The sequence below is a fragment of the Molothrus aeneus genome, chromosome 20 (genome assembly GCF_037042795.1).
Source record: "Molothrus aeneus isolate 106 chromosome 20, BPBGC_Maene_1.0, whole genome shotgun sequence".
In the NCBI taxonomy this organism is placed as follows: Eukaryota; Metazoa; Chordata; class Aves; order Passeriformes; family Icteridae; genus Molothrus; species Molothrus aeneus.
Genome location: NC_089665.1, coordinates 10,676,995 through 10,696,899, shown reverse-complemented (window position 1 = coordinate 10,696,899; position 19,905 = coordinate 10,676,995). Strand labels below are relative to the sequence as shown.

At 49.9% G+C, this 19,905-nt stretch overlaps 1 protein-coding gene across 1 annotated transcript; it reads right to left on the bottom strand.

Annotated features, from left to right (window-relative positions):
- Positions 1-9,035: 9,035 nt before the first annotated feature.
- WSB1 (WD repeat and SOCS box containing 1) lies at positions 9,036-17,055 on the bottom strand. Its single transcript, XM_066563594.1, has 9 exons — positions 16,948-17,055; positions 16,260-16,428; positions 15,116-15,384; positions 14,154-14,285; positions 13,631-13,731; positions 11,330-11,502; positions 10,919-11,032; positions 10,642-10,749; positions 9,036-10,151 (listed from the first exon to the last, which is right to left on the bottom strand). The coding sequence occupies exons 1-9, from the start codon at positions 16,985-16,987 to the stop codon at positions 9,992-9,994; spliced, it is 1,266 nt and encodes a 421-aa protein (XP_066419691.1). The 5' UTR covers positions 16,988-17,055; the 3' UTR covers positions 9,036-9,991.
- Positions 17,056-19,905: the final 2,850 nt, after the last annotated feature.

Sequence of the window (19,905 nt, the reverse complement as noted above, 5' to 3'; positions counted from 1 at the left end):
TCTGCAGTTTGCACTCAAGTAACCCCAAATGGCTGCTTATCTGTAGCAACAATGGAGTTCTGACCGATTTAAAAGTGGGAAAAATAAACCCCAACAACCCAGCCCTGGAGGGCTTATCGAGTTACTCTGATAACTGTTCTGCAGTGATGTCAGGAAGAGAGCAATGATGAGGTCATAGAGAAAATGCAGTGTTTTTCTGTCATTGGGAATGAAGGATCGTCTTTGCTAAACTCAGGTGAAAATTTGAAATATTGACATGTTTGGGTTGTGCAGGGCTGAGATTTCAGCACTTGGAAATCACAGTAAAATGGTGACCAATATTCGCCCAGAATGGGGCTGTTTAAAGATGCTGGGATAAAGGAGTGTGAACAGTTCTGTAACAGGAGTTTCAGAACACATGCCAGCCCGCAGTGAAGGCTGCAAACAAGGAGCGCTGATGTAAGAGTAGTGCTTATTTCCTGTTCCCTGTGGACTTCATCCAGTGCCTCAAAGTCTTGCAGAAGCTCCCAGCTGACTTTGTCTAAACCAGTGCTGTTTCTGCCCAAACCAAGGCGTGGTTTTTATGCCATTCTCCCCCAGTTACAAGCAGAGCATGCTCCCGTGAGCCAGGGAGGGACACAGACTCACTGAATTTATCAAAAGCCAAAGGATATGGTCTCAGCATTTTATGTCACTTTTAGTGACATCCCCTGTGCCTTGAAGTGACACAAGAGGGAGAAAACAGCTGCCCAGGAACATTGTGCAATTCTGCATTTTCTCCCAGTCCGGGAAATTACTTAAGTAAGAAACGGAGCCGGTTGGGCCAATGTGTTTATTGCTACTTGTTTTGGCGTGCAGCCAGTACCCAGATGAAGCCGTTCCCCCGGGGCTGTAAATCCCTGCTCTCCTCCTGGCACAGCGGCCCCGGCCCTGGTTCCGCAGCAGCAGCAGCAGCAGCAGCGATGCCAGATGGTCCTGAGGTAACAGAGGGGGGCTCCCCCGGCAGGCTCGGGGGGCTCCCCGGCAGGCTCGGGGGGCTCCCCGGCAGGCTCGGGGTGCCCGTCACACACTGGGGGCTCCCCGGGGGCTGCCCGGCGCTCTCTGGGCACTGCAGCCGGCCCTGGGCTGTCCCGGCTCTGTCCCTTGTCCCCCGCAGCCCGGCCTGCAGCCGCCCCTGCCCGGCGCTCTGGTGCCCTCTGCAGCCGCGGGGCTCCTGCGGGAGCTGCGGAGCATCGCAGGCAATGCAAACGGTAATCCTGCCGGAGACAGCTGTTTTCCTTAGATTAACTTCACACGCTGGTGTTCCCCCGGCCCGAGCCGCCGGTCACAGCGAGAGAGAGAGGGAATCGTGCAGCCGCGGATGTGATTCCGGTAAACCAGCCCGGAGACAGATCCTTCTGCCCAGATAAGGGACCTGCATGCTTTTGATGCACATCAATCAAAGGCAGTCCTGCAGAATAACAGCAGCACAACCACGCTGAGAGCCACCCCCCTGTGCTCCCTGTCCTCTTGCCCCTCGTGTCCGGGGCTGTTTCATGCACAAGGAACACTTACAGTGAGGACAAATGCAAGCTGCTCCCCTCAGAGTCCTGCTTACACCAGCCTCTTGCATCTCCTGTGGGCCTATCATTTATGAACCTAAGTATTCTGCTCTTCATTGTGCTATGCATTTAGTCATGGCTTTGCCCTGGGAGCCTCAGATGTGGTCTGCCTCCCCACTGTTTGAATCACTAAGGAATATGGTTAGGGACAGATCCAGAATAAGAAAATGATTCTTGCTCCAAAACATTTAAACCCCATCCTTGTGTGTGTTATAAAATAGCAGAGGTGTGTATAATTTCTTAACAGACTCACTGCATAAATCTTTGTCAAGTCTACTTTCTCTCACAGCCTGTGAGAGTGTTTCTGGTTTCTGGTTTTGGGCATGATGAAATGAAATAGATTCCTAGTGATTGAGAGCACCCTGAAGGGAATGGTTCTTATCCTTCCACCTACCCAGTACAGCCCTGCAGAGAGCTGGAATGGGGAGGTAAATGCGGGGAGTGAGCTCAGACCATCTCAACTACACAGTAACAATGCCAATGAGATACTGGTTCAGATGGCTGTTTTGTGCAATTGGCTCTTATCCCTGGAGTCCTGTGCAGTAACATAGTCTCTCTGGGAAAACTGGTTTCAGGTCTTTCCCTTCCTTGTTTTCTTGTCGTTGAAGTTATTTCTATTTTAAATGCAGCTATTCTAAAATCATTGCTAATGTCCTGCATTGCAGTATCCCACTTTCCTCAAAGGTTCAGTTGCCAGTAGAAATTGACTTTGATGTTGGTGGTGCAGCTTTGTCTGGAGCCCCTGTTGTGTAGGTCAGAGCATCTCTGTTCTGGAAAAGGAGCTCGTGGGGTGGCTGCTGCTTCAGCCCAGGTGTTGTGCGAGCTCAGAGGAAGAGGATGTTGGATCTCTTGGGCCCTGCTCAGCTCTTTGAAGTCACTTCAGGCTGGTGGCCAGCTGTCAGCCGTGCAAGGCTCTGCAGGAGTCTGTTTGTAGCAGGCAGATTCAGCAGGCACAATGCACACTTGTCCTGTGCCCCCAGGCACTCCTGGCATCTCTCCTTTCCTGTGGAGCCAGAGCTTTGTGGGGACCCTGCAGCTAAACCCCCTCTGTGTCAGTGCTGGGGAGTCCTGCTGGGGAGATTCCTCCTGAAGAGTGTTCTGAGCACTGCTTGAACAGTGCCTCTGCTGAGCCTCAGTCTGAGCACAATGCTCCTGCTCCTGCCAGCCCATGAAAGGAGCTCCTCTGGGTGCCTGCTGGATGCTGGGCGATGTGGAGCACACCCCCTTGGCTGGACCGTGGTCTGTGCTGAGTCCAGCCCCAAGCAGTGCTGGCAGGGAGCACAGCAGCCAGCAAGGAGCCGGGTGTTTTATTGACAACTGAAACTTCAGGGCAGTTTTGCAATGCAAGAACATTGACCCTGCTTAGCCATGAGGAGATTGTGTGCCCTGTAATCCCACATTGATCTGGATTACTTTTTTATTTAAAGAAACTGACCTCCAGTAGCCACAGCAGGTCTCTGTGGCCCAGCAAGCAAGTCCTGAGCACAAGAACAGAAACAAAAGTTCTAAGTAATAAGAAAAAATGGTGAAGACCACTATTGTGCCTCAATAAAAAGGCCAAGGAGAGCAGTGTCTTCCATAGGTCTTGACATTTTATTAGTAGATTAAGTAGTTTAGCTAATCTTCTTAATTCTTTTTCTGAATTAATAAATTAAGGGTTACCAAATACTCAGCACATTTGTTTAGAAAGAGGGCATCATTAAAATGCTGCCTTCTCTTTCCAGCAGGCAGCCTCATTTCTTTTGGAGAACCTCCATAATGGAGTTTTAGCCAAGCAAAGCTGTGCTTACATCTCTGGTGTGACACTCCCTGTGTGACTCTGGGTAAGGTACCCAGCTCCTCTGTGTTTTAAATATATTCCAGAACTTCTCCACCTCCCAAAGGTGTTCTGGTGTCAAAGCAGGTGGTGCTCAGACGTGTTATGAACAAGGCCATTAGGGTCATGACATGCAGGAGTAAATGCAAGGTAAGAATGTCCAAGGCACAGTTGTTCTGAAGCTGGAAGCCTCTGAAGTGGTCACTGGCAGCTTTATTGTGTTTGGGACAGTTTCAGAAAGCAATTCTTCATTACTTGCTCGAAGAGCAGTTTTTCAACTCTTCCTTAAGGCAGGAATTAGTCTGGTCTTCCCAGAAGTGATGAGAATAAGCAGGTTTAGCTGGAACTCTGCTGACACTCCCCAGTGAAAGGACTCTGCAGTGCAGCCCCACCAAGAGCTGCAGGACAGTTCACAGGCCCAGGGAACCACGGCTGCAGATGTCAAGTGAGCAGCTCCAGAAGAGGAAACCCAGTGTTGATGGATGCCCGGGTGCAGCCACTGCTGTCACGCTCTGGTGACTCACACCAGTGCATCAAGACAGGCCTGGAAAGCCGAGCTAATTTGTCACTTCCTTCCTCTTCCTCTCCCAGGGCAGCAGTTCACAGGGGGCCCTCTGACCTTTAGCCTCTGAAGGGATGCGAGACTGAAGAGCTGACAGAGGTGTGTGTTCAGGGAAAGAAAGCATCAAAGGCTTACATTTATTTGCTTTTCTGGCACTCCTTGTGTTTCATGCATTGGCTCTTTTCTAATTAAGGCAGGAGAAACAAAAGAAGTCCGAGGTTTGTCTCCCAGCCTTGGCAGAACTCTTTCATGCTCAGTGCCGCTGTTTGCAGCCAACACTGAGGAGAGCACAGCACCCTGATGAGACAGGAATTCCCACCCAGCTCATTTTCTGTCTCTAACGCTGACAAATTCGACCTGCAGCAGGAAGCAAGGCACCGATATGATGCAGAGTGGAGGTGCTGCAGGAATCTCCCCTCCAAACCCGGGCCAAGCTGCGAATCCCTCTGCGGACACTGCCATGGGGGTTATTGAAGGCTGGAGGAGCCGCTTTGCTCCTTCCTGGCCTCCGGGTCTGCATTCGAGCAGGACACGGGGAGCCAGCAGTGAGCGCCACGGCCGCGTGCCCGGAGCCGGAAGCCACCGGGACCGGGATCGGGATCGGGACCAGGACCGGGACCGGGATCGGAATCGGGATCGGGACCAGGACCGGGACCGGGACCGGGATTGGGGCGGGGCGCGTGCCCAGGTGTGCAGAACTGCGCATACTCAGGTGTGCAGAACCGTACGTGCCCAGGTGCGCAGTGCCGCGCGTGCCCAGGTGTGCAGAACTGCGCGTGCCCAGGTGTGCAGAACCGTACGTGCCCAGGTGTGCAGAACTGCGCGTGCCCAGGTGTGCAGAACCGTACGTGCCCAGGTGTGCAGAACTGCGCGTGCCCAGGTGTGCAGAACCGTATGTGCCCAGGTGCGCAGTGCCGCGCGTGCCCAGGTGTGCAGAACTGCGCGTGCCCAGGTGTGCAGAACCGCGCGTGCCCAGGTGTGCAGAACTGCGCGTGCCCGGGTGTGCAGAACCGTACGTGCCCGGGTGTGCAGAGCCGTACGTGCCCGGGTGCGCAGTGCCGCGCGTGCCCAGGTGTGCAGAACTGCGCGTGCCCAGGTGTGCAGAACCGTACGTGCCCGGGTGCGCAGTGCCGCGCGTGCCCGGCAGAGGGCGCCGCACACCCGGCAGCCCGGAGCCCCTCCCGGGATTTGGGGCCGGTGAAGGATTTGGGGTTTGGGGAAGGGGTTTGGGTGTCCTCCCCTTCCTGCCCTCCCAGGCCTTTCTCTCCAGGCACGAGGGTACAGCAACAAGCCAAACCAATTCCAGCTTTCCAGGAGGAAAGAACTGAACTAATTAGAGATCTTGTTCTCAAACATCTCTCTAGAAATACAACAGAATTTTGCTCCTCTTGCTTTGAGAAGGGATTCAGCTCAGATCACTTTGCTCTGGAAATTGAATATTTAAGAGCATTGGTACTTGGTGTGAAACCATAAGACCAGAGTTTGAAAGAGCTTGAAGAGAGAAAATCGAGGCAGCAGCAGAACTGCATCTGTGCTGAATGAGGGCAAGCCTCTGGAGCAGGCCCTGCACACTGACCATCAGGAACTGCATTCACATTTGACATTTGTTTGGAAAGCGTGATAGGCTTGTGCCAAAGGGACTTTCTGACCACATCAGGGAGGAAAAGCAGATTCTGAGGTTGGCCACAGTTTTCTTTAGAATCCCTTTCTGTGCCTCATTTATTTACCTCTTAAGTGAGGGATTATGTTTTCTGTTCACATCTTTGTCTCTTGTCTGTTTAATTTAGGAGTTGTTTGGATTAGAGAGGCTTCTTTATTAAAGGCTTGGATGCTACTGTAGTGCACAAATGAAGATAATTCAAACATTTCCATGTTCCCATAAATACTCCAAATGTTATTATCCTTACATTTCTCCATAAATGCTACTGAGTTATGTTTTGTTTAAAGTGTGATTTAAGATAATTGGTGAGTCAGAATACTGGTTTGTTTCTGAATAATAAGTAGTTAATAATAGAAGCCAAGAACTATTATAGATTCCAGAAAAAATAGGCTAAAAAAAAACCCTTCAACATCACATTTCTTATGAATTACTAGACGGAAGTGATACTAAAAAGAGGAAACCCTTCTCACCCCACCACGGTGCACAGAATGTCTTCCCAGGCAGTGTATGAGGATCCCTGTCCAGGGGAGTTTCCTTGGGCAAAGAGCTCCATAGGAAAAGTGTCATTTCAGAAGTTCTCCATGCACACAGATGGACATCTTGGGTTCCAACAGAAGCTGCAACACTTGTGTTGGCCAAATGCCACCCTGGCAGCTCTTCATCAAACACAAAGCTGTGAGCAGGTCAGTCCACTTCCAGCTTCCCTACTGTCTCATGATCCAGTGGACACAGTCAATAAACCGGGGGATGCCAAGGGGCCTTCGCACCTTGCCCCAGGAGGTAAATGCTCTCCCAGTCGCTGCCTACCCAGTGCACTGTTGTCACTGTGCAAGCACTGAGCTTTTCCCAGGCTCCAGAGTAACCCCTGGCAGGGAGTTACACCGTGTGTGAGTTACACACAGACACAGCTGGATGGAGGCACTCACCCCCACATCGACCCACAGAGATATCCATGTGTGGATCTCAAACTTCCCCAGCTTTATTGCAGGCCTTTGCTATCAATATGCTTCATTAGAGCCTGCTCAGTTGTTGCTCGGATGATTGCCACGGTGGACTCTGTTTCATTAGATTTTTATTTGTAATGTTGTGCTGGAGTAGAGTCAGCAGAGGATTCTCTAGGCAGCAGATGAAATTCATCTCTGAGAGCACGGAGGTCAGAGGAATGGCAAAGTGCAGGCCAGATGTGATTTATACAGTCACAGCAGCAGCATGCCACCCCAGTTCCTGTTGTTCTCAGAGCCTGCCAACTGGAGGTGCTTCACTTGAGGATCAGAACTATCTGAACTCTGGGATCAGCGTGAAGGAAACCACGTGGCAAGTTCACACCTCCCTTGGAGGCCAGGTGGCCTTGGGGCTGTCACAGACCTGTTGGAAGGCAGGGAGGGACCTTTCTCAGCTGCTCCTTTTCCTTCCGTGCCAGTGACCTGACAGAAAAGAGCACGGCTCTCTGGACTGGGCAGCAGCAATCACCTATCTCAGTCTTGTGACATGCCACATTGGGACCAAAGTTCTGCCCAAACTCTTCTCACTGCTGTTATCTGCAGTGGACCTTGGAAATTTTTTTTTGGTTTTTTTTTTTTTTTCCTTTCCTCTGATGCAATTAAGATGAAGCAATATTTTAAGTCTTTCTTCTGGACTTGTTCCTTCTGCAGTGACCACAAGGAGCTGGTCATGATTAATAAATATCATCAAACACCCTAATGGCTCCTGGGCAGTTGCCCCAGAAGGTTTGAATTACACTGTTAATAATGTACACTGATAGATTTTTCCCCATCTAATTTCAGTTTAAGTTTTCCATCCTGGCCTTTATTCTGGTACAAGAGTTTTACTACAATTGCTGTTATATCAGGAAGCAGATTGAGATAGTCTTCCCAAAGAGGTGCTTGCCTTTGGAAGCAGGAGGGGAGAGGAACACCTGAAGAAGTGGGCAGAACTCTCCAATTAAATGGGAGAAGTTCCTCCCGTTAGTGTGCAGGGGCAGCAGGAGTTTGTGTAGGCTGAGAAGTGAACTCAGAGAGGGAGAGGGGTTATGATTTCTGTCAGGGAACCCCAGTGTAGCAACTCTTATTAGAGCCCCTAGATAAATATTTTCCTCCTTGATGCAATAAAGCACTCAGCCAGCTGTAATAAAAGTGAGCATTCAGGAGCTTCTAATCTCACGTTAGAAATAAATCATATCTGCCCCGGAATTTCTGTTTGGAATTAGCTGGTTACACAAGGCATAACCTTGCTGATAACTACCAGTGTTATCATAACTTATCTGAAGTTTACTCTGGCTTTCTTTTGGTTCTAGTACATCAATAATTAGGGCTGTTCTGATCCAGCTCATTGCAGTGGGATTTGGGTGTGGAGCAGTGTTTATAAAACAAACTCATCCTTATGCAGAAGCCAGCATCCCACAGAAACCCTCTGCCTGCCTTACTCAGGTGGTTCTAATCTGAAATAATTACTTGGATAAACAGTTTCTGCCTGACACCTCTAGCAGATTTCCCATGGGATCTTACATAACCTCTGTCCTTTATGAGACTATTGTAATATATAAGGAAAAGGTCACAGCATTCATCCACCCTATTTCTAAAGAGCTCCAATGGAAGTCCTCATCTAGCACTGAAACAACAAACCCCACACAATACTTAGCAGTGGTATTCACTCATGATTCAACTGAAATGCCATATATGAATGTGGAAAATAGAGTTTTCAGAGCATTCCAGAGAAAAGTGGAGCTTCAGCCACCAGGAAGTTTCTCCATGGTGCTGTGCTTTGCTCGTTCCCTTTCCCCTGACAGTGGTTACTGAACACAGCTGGGAGGAGCCGTGTGCCTCACCCTGCTGAAGGGCCCAGCTTTGTGCTCTGCTCACAGCTGGGAACTGCTGGGGATCAGGCCTCACCTTGTGGTGTCCCACCATGGCAGGAAGAGGCTTGTAAACGTGGTACATTATTATAAATAGCCTCACTAATGAGGAAAGCTTGTGTACTTGGTCTAACACTATCATTTGTGTCCTGGGAGAAAGGTTAGAGCAAACAGAGGAGCTCCTGCAGGCAGAGGTGGTGAAAGGGGGAGCTGGGATGTTGTTTCCTTCCTCCACTTCCATAAATCAGAGCTTTTGGTGAACACAACCTGAGGGGACCCTTCCTAAGGCCCTCCTGCAAGAGCCCACACTGAAGTCCTACTTGCTGATCCAAGGCTGGAACTGTGATCTTGCAGAAACAGGCTCATGGCAAGCTCAGCTTTTAGCTCAGCTCATGAAGGTGCTTAAATAGGCAGATTTGCAGCTCACACACGCCTATAACACTGTCATGGCTTTAGAGAGCTCTGTAAGCATCTGTCTGGGAGCACAAACCAGGCCTCACCAGCTCAGCCTGGAACGCTGCAGCCAGACAGTGTTGATAAATCAGTCACCAGATGAGACACCAGAAAACTTTTATACAAGCTTTAATACAAAATTCAACAAAAATATATATAATCAGGCATTTTATGCAATGCATACATTCTTTATATCTGCAGGTACAGATAAATAACAGAAGGCAAAACCAAGTATTTTGCTTATCTTTGGCCATTAACCAATAATCACCCCCAAACAGATATTATAGGGTTAAAGGATAATAAACTGAGTCTGCAAATGTCTCTCATTACAGACACAGTATCAGGCAAAAATACAGTAGTCAGATTTTCAGAAATGTAAGGAAATAGTTCTCTAACACTGCCCAATACTGAAATTTCACCTGGTTTGCTGCTATGGAGCATAAGGCCTTCAGCTGACTCAGGCATGGTCCTGGGTTACCTCAGATGCACTGCACCCCTTTTAACCTCCTGCCCTTCCCCACACACTGCTCTCTACAAAGCTGTACCTCTCACAAATAAACTAGCACAAAGTCTGACCTGAGGGCAGCTTTCTGCACCCCAGCCAATGTAGAGAAGGAAGCTTAACTGCTGTGTAAGTCAATAGTTTTCCTACCTCAGTGTGCCAGAACAGCTGTCCTTCCACTTACAGCTCAGATGCATCATGGCTCTACCAAAGCAATATATACATGAGACACATGAAAAATCATACAAGCAATTTTAAAGGTACACTGATAACATGTAGCAGCTTATGTCTATATATGTACATGTTTTCACAGTTACATTTTAGAAAATTGAGAACACCGGGAATACTTCTACTGTGTTTTCTATAAATAGTAAAAAAAATTACCTGTCAGGCATTTTGATAAAATAGTATTTAGGTTATCACTTTAAATAGCTCTTGAAAACCTGTAGAGTTTTAAGCTTAAAGGCTGTACAGTTTGAGGATTCTGTAAAGTGTTTGTAGCCAGTTTCAGCAGCTGGGCCACCTCCCAGTTGTTGGTTTCATTTGTTTGTTTTCCTCCCCAATAACTCAGATCTGGTAACAAAGGAACTCCACCACTTTGCCCGGGATAGGCAAGTTCTTGACCTGGCTGGTGGGCATCACCCTGCGGATGGCCATGCGACACAGGTGCTGCAGGCTGGACACCTGGCTCGGGGTTGCCCAGAAGTACAGGCTGCCATCCTGGGTCCTGCACAAAACCCACAAAACCCTCCAGGTTATTCCACATGAACCAGCTCAGCCTGCTACCAACACACACACACACACATGACTAGGTAGGGGACTTGCTGGTGCTCAGTTCCAGCTGCTCCTGACCCTGCTTTACTCCAGTTCCTATTTTAAGTTATAGCAGCACAATAAGCAACTTGTCTATGCAAAGGGAGCGGATCTCCCAGCAGCTACTGCTGTGCCACCTAACACACAACAACTGCCCTCAGCTATCCGATGGGCTTCTTCCAATCCTCATGTTTTGGGTCTCTCACATATTTATTTTTAAAGATAAGAAACGAGTTTATCAGCTGATTGATTTTACTGCTATTCCAGGCATGTTTAAACAAACAGTACCAGTCAGAAGCACCAGGCAGCAAGTCACAAATGAAGATTTTCAGAACATTGAGCCACTGTTTTCAATCTCTTGTGTAACCTTCATATTTTAGAAAGGAAAAGAAGTCTATACTTGCCCTGCAGCCAGAACACTGCCATCAGTAGAGAAAGTACAGCAGAGTCCATTGTTCAGAGGTGCAACTTGTACAGGGTATTCTTCATCAATCCTCCAGAACCTCACCATTCTGAGGGGGAAGGACAACACAGGAAGTTACCAGAGTGGGTTTTTCAGTGTGCTTGGTGTTTTCTGTATGCTGCACGAGAAGCTAGTGTGGAGCACTGCAGTGACAGTGCTTAGAGGCTCCTGGGCCAGGGCAGAAGGCAGGAGGGCAGCAGCCCCGTGCCCACACTCACTTGTCATCGGCCAGGCTGGCCACGTGCAGCCCGTCGTGGCTGAAGCACACCGAGCGCACCCAGCGGTCGTTGGCGCCGCCCGCGAAGATCGGCGTGGGCGGGGGGAACAGGTGCCTGTGGACGGATGGACAGACACACGCTCAGGGACAGGACACGGCCTCAGCCAGGACAGCAGAGCTCAGGCACTCCCAGACAAACGGCGCTGGGCCAGTTCCCTGCGGATTCGGCAGCGGGGACTGAACTGCCGCGTGCTCTTCGGTGTCATTCAAACCTTAAAATGCCAGCGCTGTAAACTGGCTCTCAGATGGAAGAACAACCTCCAGCCTCTGCTGCTTTAGGACTTCCACCAGCCACTGCTCATTTCCAAGTCCACTCTGGGAGACAGTTCCCAGATCCGAGTGCTTCACTTACCCAAATTCCCGAAGGATCACTCCAACGTGTGGATCCCAGACATAGACTCGAGTATCGTAAGATGCAGTAGCCAGTAACGCTCCATCAGGAGAGAACTCACAAGCTACCACATCATTGTGATGGCCTTCAAGTTTCCGTAGCATGCAGTATTTATCCATATCCCAGAGGAAAACCTGCAATTAAATCAGCTAATGTTATAGCTCTGGTCAGAGAGGCAGTGAAGCACTTAATTTGTTTTTTAAGTATAGCTAGTCTTATTTAGGATTACACTAAAATCAGGTATTATGAATTACTACAATTAAGAAATATGCTCAGTGTCATATTCAGATTAAAATCAAGGTTTTTTAAAAAATAATTAAAGCAGACATGCAAGTTCTAACTCAAATTTGTTAAATGTTATTAACAAAATAAGCCAAAATATAAGATAAAGGCAACACAATTTAACCATGTAGCTTACTGAAATTCATATATTACAAAACTATTTTATTAAAATATTCAGAAATAAATAGGGTTAAACTCTACAATCCCCTCTTTTCAGTAACTACCAAAATTTTAAGAAATATACAGACAGAAAATGTAAGGTTAACATATTGTTACTCCAGTGGCATCCCTTTGAGTTTAAGATCACTTGTTTACAATTGCTTGGATCACCAACGTCAGCCTAGGAAGAGAAACAGATACTGCAAGCAAAAAGAATTTTCACAGCCAAAAGTCATGTCTGTGGCAAAACAACAGGGAAGTCTAACCACATTATTAGAAAGAATTTAGTCATTTAAAATCAAGTCAACAGTTAAAAACAACATTAATATTACAATTTACCAACTAATTGCACAGTGTATTGTAAGAATTCATGGAATATTACAGTATTTTACATGCAGTTGTATATTATATATTATCAAAATAAGGACTGTGCAGAATTACTTAATAGGAACTATCCATGTACTTCAGCATGGTTTTACAGGAATGTAAGTCTTTAGCAAAAGCTATTATGTCCCTCAAAGCACTCACTAGCGGCCTTGATTTTTCCCTTGACAGTTTTACTGCACAGGTTAAATTCTGACAACTTGGATAAATTTATGTTTGACCAAAACAAACTCAGCCTTAGTGCCTCCCATACCACCTAACTCTGAACCATTTTACAATCAGTTATAAACACGTTCACTAATTTTTCCAAGGAGACCCCAACATTCTATAAAACTGGAAACTAAGTTTGAGGAGTCAGTGTGTTTCACTGCTGTGAAAATTATAAAAAAAAAAAACAAAACAAAACAAAAAAAAACCAAAAAAAAAAAAAGCAAGCAAGCAAGCAGACAGTGGACATGGAGCAGCACCTGCGTACGTACAGGACCCCTTGCAGCCGAGGGCAAGGTTACTTCGTCCTACGGTACAGACGGTACAGCTCGCCGGGCTGGCGGCCAGAGCTGCCACTCTCTGCCCGCCAACACCACTGTGCTCCTCAGAGTGGTGCCAGCTTAACTCAATCACACCAATATTGCTGCCACCACCTGTGACAGGGAAAGCAAGAAGCTTATGGAAAACACACAGCCTCCAGACAGCAATGTACACATCCCCCTCTGCTCCACTAAGAGCCAAACCCCAGAGCTCGGCTGTGCTCGCCGCCGTGGACAATGCCTCTGAGCACTCCCGCAGGAGTGATAGCCAGTGCCTCAGCTGGGCCTCTGAGCCTGCACCACGCTGCCTACAGAGCCCCTGGAACCAGGCTGAACTTCCTTTCTGGTCTGCCCTGACTCTTCAGTGCCAAGAGTAGCTTATGGCATACATGCATTACCTGCACTGCTTTCAGTTCTCTAGCAGGGCATTAGGATGGAAGCAAAACCAGTGTGCTCCTCTTCCCTCTAACTCTTAGGTACTACTGCCATTGGTAGGGGAAAACAGGAGAAATGTTTTTGTTCAGCAGCAGAAGCCCTGACTGGCTCCAACTTTGGGAAGTCTTTCTCATTGAGCACGAAATAGGAAGGACAAAATCAAAACCAAAATAGTTTTATGCATTAATCTAAGTATCTTTTAACACTGGCAGCTTTAGTGGTCTTTCTTTTATGCCATGACCCTGAGCAGACCTATTTCTCCACACTTACAGCCTCTTCAACTAAAAGCAGTGCAAGTTCCATTCACAAATCAGGGTCTCAATGCACCATTTGCCAGTTTAATTTCATGCACTTTCACATCATCATCAAACATTAGAAGTTCATGACACCGAGCACAAGCTTAATGTTACTTAGATTTAAAATGATTATGCACACAATTCAGGAGAATCAAGGAACAAGAAACTCTGACACATACTGCTTTACTAGCTCCAACAGAGCAGAGGATGGAGGAGTCTGGAGAGAATGCACAGCCATACACCCAGTTCGGATGGCCTCTCAGCACCTTCATCATGTTTCCTAAACAGAAAGGCATTGCTGTAAGAATTGGTTAAGTATTACAAAATTCAGATGGGAAAGCTTTTCCAAGTTAGTTATTTCTTTGTCAAATTTTGTATTATTTTCCCAAAATACTTCTTGCAGAGTCATTCTACACAGAAATAAAACCCCTGGGATGCAGCCTCTACTTCCATGTCCCTATTCAGAAAGGCCACTTCATGCACTCTTAGCCCAAAACCTGCTTCTGCCTCCAGGGTTCAGTCAGATAAGGAATTCCAAGGGGCTGCAGAGTGAGTGACTAAAGAATTCCCAGTGCACAGTGAGTGACTAACAGAACACGCAGTTTTTAAGCAATCCCAACCAAACTGAGTCTAGAGCAATAAAAGAGGTGAGTACATGGGTGCTTCTCTCAGCTATTGGAGCAGATAAAGCTCAGACATTACCATCATCTTTCAGGTCCCACACTCGCAGGGTTTTGTCTCTGGACGCAGACACAAGAATCAGGCTGCCATCGGGGGCGAAGGTTAAATCTCTGACAACTTCTGTGTGGTCCATCAGGTTAAGGAGGAGTTTTCCTGTTACATGAGAACACCGCAATTTAACACGAAGGACTCCTGTACTTAGATCAAATGTTTTATGGATACAAGTACTAAATATAAAATTACTGCATGTAAAGACAATTTTCTTGGTAGAAATGCTCCCTACAATGAGCAGTACATGGATCGTTTCATTCTCCTGTATCAAGAGATAACTCCTGGAAAAGCTACAAAATCTATATAGTAGAACCTCAGAAATAAGGCAAGACTTGTCTTTTGATCAACATACCTGTTCCAAGCTTCAGTTTACAAGGACAGATTACTCAATAATCATTATTTTTCTTAACTGAGTTCTCTCCAACCGAGCAGCTGTGCTACCAGCAAAACTGAAAGTCCCTAAGCTCAGATTCAGTCTTTTTAAGTCATTCATTTTCTTTTTTAAAAAATTAAAGGTCCTTATCAACATAAACCAGCAATTTCATGCTTTTAAAGCATGGTATAACTAGGAAGACTGTTGAGTAAAGAACCAATGTATGTATGCACACATTTAATTATTTTGCATCTTCTATCTCTCACATCTCAAAGCATGACATGCCTCTCTTGTTCCTTTGGCAGTCTTTCGATACTTCTAGTTGCAGAAGCTCATGCTTTTTTAATATTTTCAATTTGTATTGAAGGTTCAGTTCCCAGTTACAATTCTATAACCAATTCCTGGTGTGTACCAACAACATGATCACGGCAAGAAGTGTGAGCCGGCACCCGAGTGTGACAAGGAGCGTCTGGACAACGCTCTGAGGGACACGGTGGCAGTGCTGGGGTGTCCCTGCAGCTCAGGGCGCCCGCTGTGCCCTCAGCTGCTCTGCACTCACCCGTGTACACGTCCCAGATCTTGATGCGGCCGTTGTTGAGGCCGGTGGCGAGGAGCAGCTGGTCCTGCCCGAACTTGAAGCGGTGCCACTCGATGTTGACGCAGCGGCTCTGCTTCTCGGGCACCGAGGAGCCGAAGGCCAGGCTCCACACGATGTCCCCGCAGTCGATGACGTGCTCGCAGGGCTTGTTCTTCTGGCTGCCCTCGCTGCTCTGCCGCGGCAGCCGCGTGCCGGCCGCGTTCGCGCCATTCTTGGTGCCGTGCAGCAGGCTGAAACACAGCACCAAGCACGCTGCAGCACAAGGTACAGCCAAAAACAAACCCTTCTGCAGGGTCTGATGACACCTGGGAGCTGTAATGATGTACACCTCTGAGGCGCAAAACGGTGCATCGTTACTTTAAAATTATAAACGTGACTTTTTCTGATAACTGAGAAAAATGACCAGCACCTAGAAACCTTCCAACACAAAATAATATTAATATCTGTATACAGTTTTACCTCTGTAGAGAGCAAGATACTAACTTAATCTAGTGCAAAATCCAACAGTTTTGAAGCATTTACAGAAAAATGAGCCACAAAATTTTCTAGGATTTTCTGCTAAAGAGTTACTGAGTGTCCAGCACATGGAAAACAATTAACCACCCCCAAAGGGGAGAAAAATGGGTCAGAGAAATGTAACCAGCTACAAAACTGCAGCGGCCAGCTACCAACTTCACTAACATGCAACCTGCAAGTGTCAATAAAATGTGTGTTTTGGAACTCCACTTGCATTCGAACAAGGATGATAAGGAAAGAGGTCTGACTTTAAGTAAATTTCTAAAAGGTCAAGCCAAACAGCATTGTGATAGGAAGTGTAAAGGGCCAGCCAGATCTCCCCACGTCTCTAAATTCCCTTTTCATTCTAACTTCCTCTTATTTTAGAGTGTCTGAATTGATTAACAAGTCACTCCTCCACAGGCTTTGTGAGGTTGCAATAGTTGTTCCTCTTGCTGGCCACATAGGAAGAGACAGAACAGCTGTTATTTTAAGGAATTCATTCCTCCCCAAGGTGTCAAAGCCTAAAAGATCAATACATGCGTTTTAATCGATCTGAAGCTATCTCCTGTTTTCCAGGTGCACCGAAAGCCATAGCGGTTTGTCTTACAAGTTGTTGAGGCACTGTGCCCAGGGGACCAGCTTCACTATGCGATGTCCCTGTGACCACGCCAGGTACGAGCCATCGGGAGCGAATGCGACCGTCCAGTTCTCCCTGCCGCACTTCTTGTCGAAGGGAGACGTGGGGGCCAGGAGCTCTCCTACCGTGCGCGACCGAGCTGGGGGGACAGAGGCGATCCGTGAGGGGAGGAGATCCGTGAGGGGAGGAGATCCGTGCAGCGCCTTGCGCCGGCTGCACGGGCACCCACCCGCGCGTCACCCCGCGGTTCCACGGCGATTACCGCCATTGGGAGGGGGCCCGGTGTCACCGAATAACCCAGCAGGGCTGAGCCCCCGCAGGAGGACACGCGGTGCTGACCGAGCTGTGCGCGATGCCGCAGCCGGTACGGTACGGGCGATGCCGCCAGGCCCGCGCCTGCCCGTGGCCGCGAGAATGGGCCGGCGGCCGGGAACGGCTCCGTGTGCCGGAACGGCTCCGTGTGCCAGGAACGGGCTCCGTGTGCCAGAACGGGCTCCGTGTGCCGGCAAGGGCTCCGTGTGCCGGGATCCCGCCCGTCACCCGCGGGCAGCCCCGAGCGCGCTGCTGTGCCGCGGGATGGGCTGAGCGCCCGCCCGCCCCCGCCCGAGCCCGGGCCCGGCCGCGCTGCCCCCGCCGAGTCCGCCCGCCCCCCTCTCACCGATGAGCTTCTCGTTGACACTCGGGGGAAAGCTGGCCATGGACGGGCGGCCTGAGGAGCTGCGGGGCTGCCACGGAGCGGGACGGGCGGGCGCGGGCTGGGCAAGATGGCGGCGGCAGGCGGCAGGGCGGGGCGGGGAGCGGAGCGTTCGCGGGGGCCGGGTCGGGCTGCGGGGGAGCGGCTCTGCCCGCCCTGCTCGGCTCTGCCCACTCTGCTGTGCCCTGCTCTGCCCGGCCCTGCCCTGCTCTGCCCGCCCTGCTCGGCTCTGCCCACTCTGCTGTGCCCTGCTCTGCCCGGCCCTGCTCGGCTCTGCCCGCCCTGCTCGGCTCTGCCCACTCTGCTGTGCCCTGCTCTGCCCGCCCTGCTCGGCTCTGCCCACTCTGCTGTGCCCTGCTCTGCCCGGCCCTGCTCGGCTCTGCCCGCCCTGCTCGGCTCTGCCCACTCTGCTGTGCCCTGCTCTGCCTGGCCCTGCTCGGCTCTGCCCACCCTGCTCGGCTCTGCCCACCCTGCCCTGCTCTGCCCGGCCCTGCTCGGCTCTACCGGCCCTGCTCGGCTCTGCCCGCCCTGCTCGGCTCTGCCCACTCTGCTGTGCCCTGCTCTGCCCGGCCCTGCCCTGCTCTGCCCGCCCTGCTCGGCTCTGCCCACCCTGTTCGGCTCTGCCCACCCTGCCCTGCTCTGCCCGGCCCTGCTCGGCTCTACCGGCCCTGCTCGGCTCTGCCCGCCCTGCTCGGCTCTGCCCACTCTGCTGTGCCCTGCTCTGCCCGGCCCTGCTCGGCTCTGCCGGCCCTGCCCTGCTCTGCTCGGCCCTGCTCGGCTCTGCCGGCCCTGCCCTGCTCTGCCCGGCCCTGCCCTGCTCTGCCCGCCCTGCTCGGCTCTGCCCACCCTGTTCGGCTCTGCCGGCCCTGCCCTGCTCTGCCCGGCCCTGCTCGGCTCTACCGGCCCTGCTCGGCTCTGCTCTGCCCTGCCCGGCCCTGCCCGGCCTCCCGGGACCCTGCCTTGCCCTGCCCTGCCCACCCGCAGCCGTTCGCGCTCCCGCCCCCGCTCCGCTGCCCGTCCCGGCCGCGCTGCTGTGCCCGGTGCGCAGCCCGACCCCGTCCTCCCGCCGTGCGCCTCCCTGGTTCGGGGGCTGGAGGAGTCTCCTACTCTGTAGTGTTATTTTCTATACGAGTGTAGTTCAGCTTTTAAATCCAGCAGCATCTGGTTTATGATAAAATTTTGCTGTTAATGAAGTTGTTCACAAGGAAGAGACCCTGAGAGCCCCTCATTCTCTGTGATTTTGTATTAACATCTCTATACATCCCTCTCTCCTTCTATTACCTCTTTTCTCCTTTTGCATATCTAAATTCTGCCCCTCTTCTCGACGAAGTGACTCTTCCTTGCTCTGTGTATGGACTTCAGAGAGGCACGCAGCAGGATAATTAACTGCAGATAATAACTGTGATTTCATTCCAAAGCAGTGGCCTCACTGGCAGGCGCATTGCAATAGCCATGGGATCAGCTATTCAGCTGTAGCAAGAGCCAGGAATTACCCCAGCGTGAGCAAGGCCAGCAAAGCATTTTTTAAAAATTATGCAGTGATACAATGTCAAAGAAAGGAGCAGGGAGAAGTTCGGCATGTTCTTGGTGATGTGAGCGCTAGCACGGATTAGCGCTGGTCTGTATAAATTCCCCGAGCACATCCTAGCACTTGTTTGAAGCAGCTCAATCCTGTTCCTGCTCTGTCCGTCCCCCACTGCCCGCTGAGGGAAGAGCCCTGAGCAGCTCTCTGCAGCTAATCCCTGGACAACTCCTTGGAGCAAGGCAGACTTGAAGCCAGTGAATATTGTGAAATGCTGCTTGGAATTGCTCATGGGTTGTGGATGCTTGAGCCAGGCCAGCCCAGAGCTGAGCTGACTCACGTAAGGATTCTCTGGAGGGTTTGAGCTTTGCTCAGAGCCAGCACACGCTGCTGACCCTGGGGCTCTTACAGCCAGCAAACTGCAGCTTTGGCTTACTCAGCTGCACAGGGGTGTTACCACACTGCTGCCTTTCTCACTTCTTTTTCTCCAGTCCACATTTTGTGCGTTAGGGACACAAAAGGCAGAAAGGGATATGTAAAACCCCAGGGGTCTGCAAGCTTGTTAGGAATTGTTTGTTGTCACAGGCTGTCCTGGTAGCACCTTCTCTGTTTGGGAGGGACTGGAAGGGCTTGTCCTTGTGTCTGCAGAGAGAGAGGGAGGGGTGAAAAGCTGCGTTCTGTCTGCAAGCTGCCAACTCATCTCCTCTGCTCAGTAAAATGTATCTGTCCGAAATGCAGTCTAAACTTGAGGAGATAAAGAAACCACACTTTCCTTCCTGGGGACTTGCTGTGTTTATTTTCCTGGCAAATGGTGTATGCAGGGTGATTTTTCAGTTCTTCCTGGGTGAGGTGTGGCTGTGGGATCCCGGGTGTCACACCCCAGGCAGTCACTGCCAGGGCCTGCAGCGGGTGGCTCAGGCTGATTTATGGGTTTTCCATTATCTTCCTTTAGGCATGCAGCTGCCAAGCCTCCACAGGGCTGCTCAGCTGGGAAACTCACAAACTTGGTGCCATCTTTCTCCATCAAGTCTTTGCTCACTGCAATAAGCTTTCACAAGTGAAAGGGCTTTTGTCCTTTTTGCCTGTCCTGGAAATACCTTCAGGGTTCCAGGCTATGGAACTTTCCCCAGGCTGCTGGAGCACCGGCATCTGCTGGTTTCACACTCCTGTATTCTGACATGGTGAATTCAGTTCTACACATTTTCTTTGCTTTGTCTTCTCTTTTTCAGGCCCAAAAGTGATGTTTCTCCTCCTCACAGCTGTCATTCTATAAAGCACTCCTGTCAAATTAGTAACAGTTAGGTCCAGTCACACTTAAATCCGAGGTAGCTCATCTGTGCAGTAGTGCTTGCCATTAAAAATTACGCTATTTTTAGTCTACACTGTTAATTATTCACAAG

Bases quoted from the DNA above. Each gene is read 5' to 3' on its own strand.
- WSB1 (XM_066563594.1), bottom strand. From the start codon at position 16,987: ATGGCCAGCTTTCCCCCGAGTGTCAACGAGAAGCTCATCG. The intron at 14,286-15,115 runs GTGAGTGCAGAG...CTCATGTAACAG, and splicing joins GATCTGGGACGTGTACACGG to GAAAACTCCTCCTTAACCTG. The intron at 10,152-10,641 runs GCAAGTATAGAC...GGTTTTGTGCAG, and splicing joins GGCAGTGTTCTGGCTGCAGG to GACCCAGGATGGCAGCCTGT.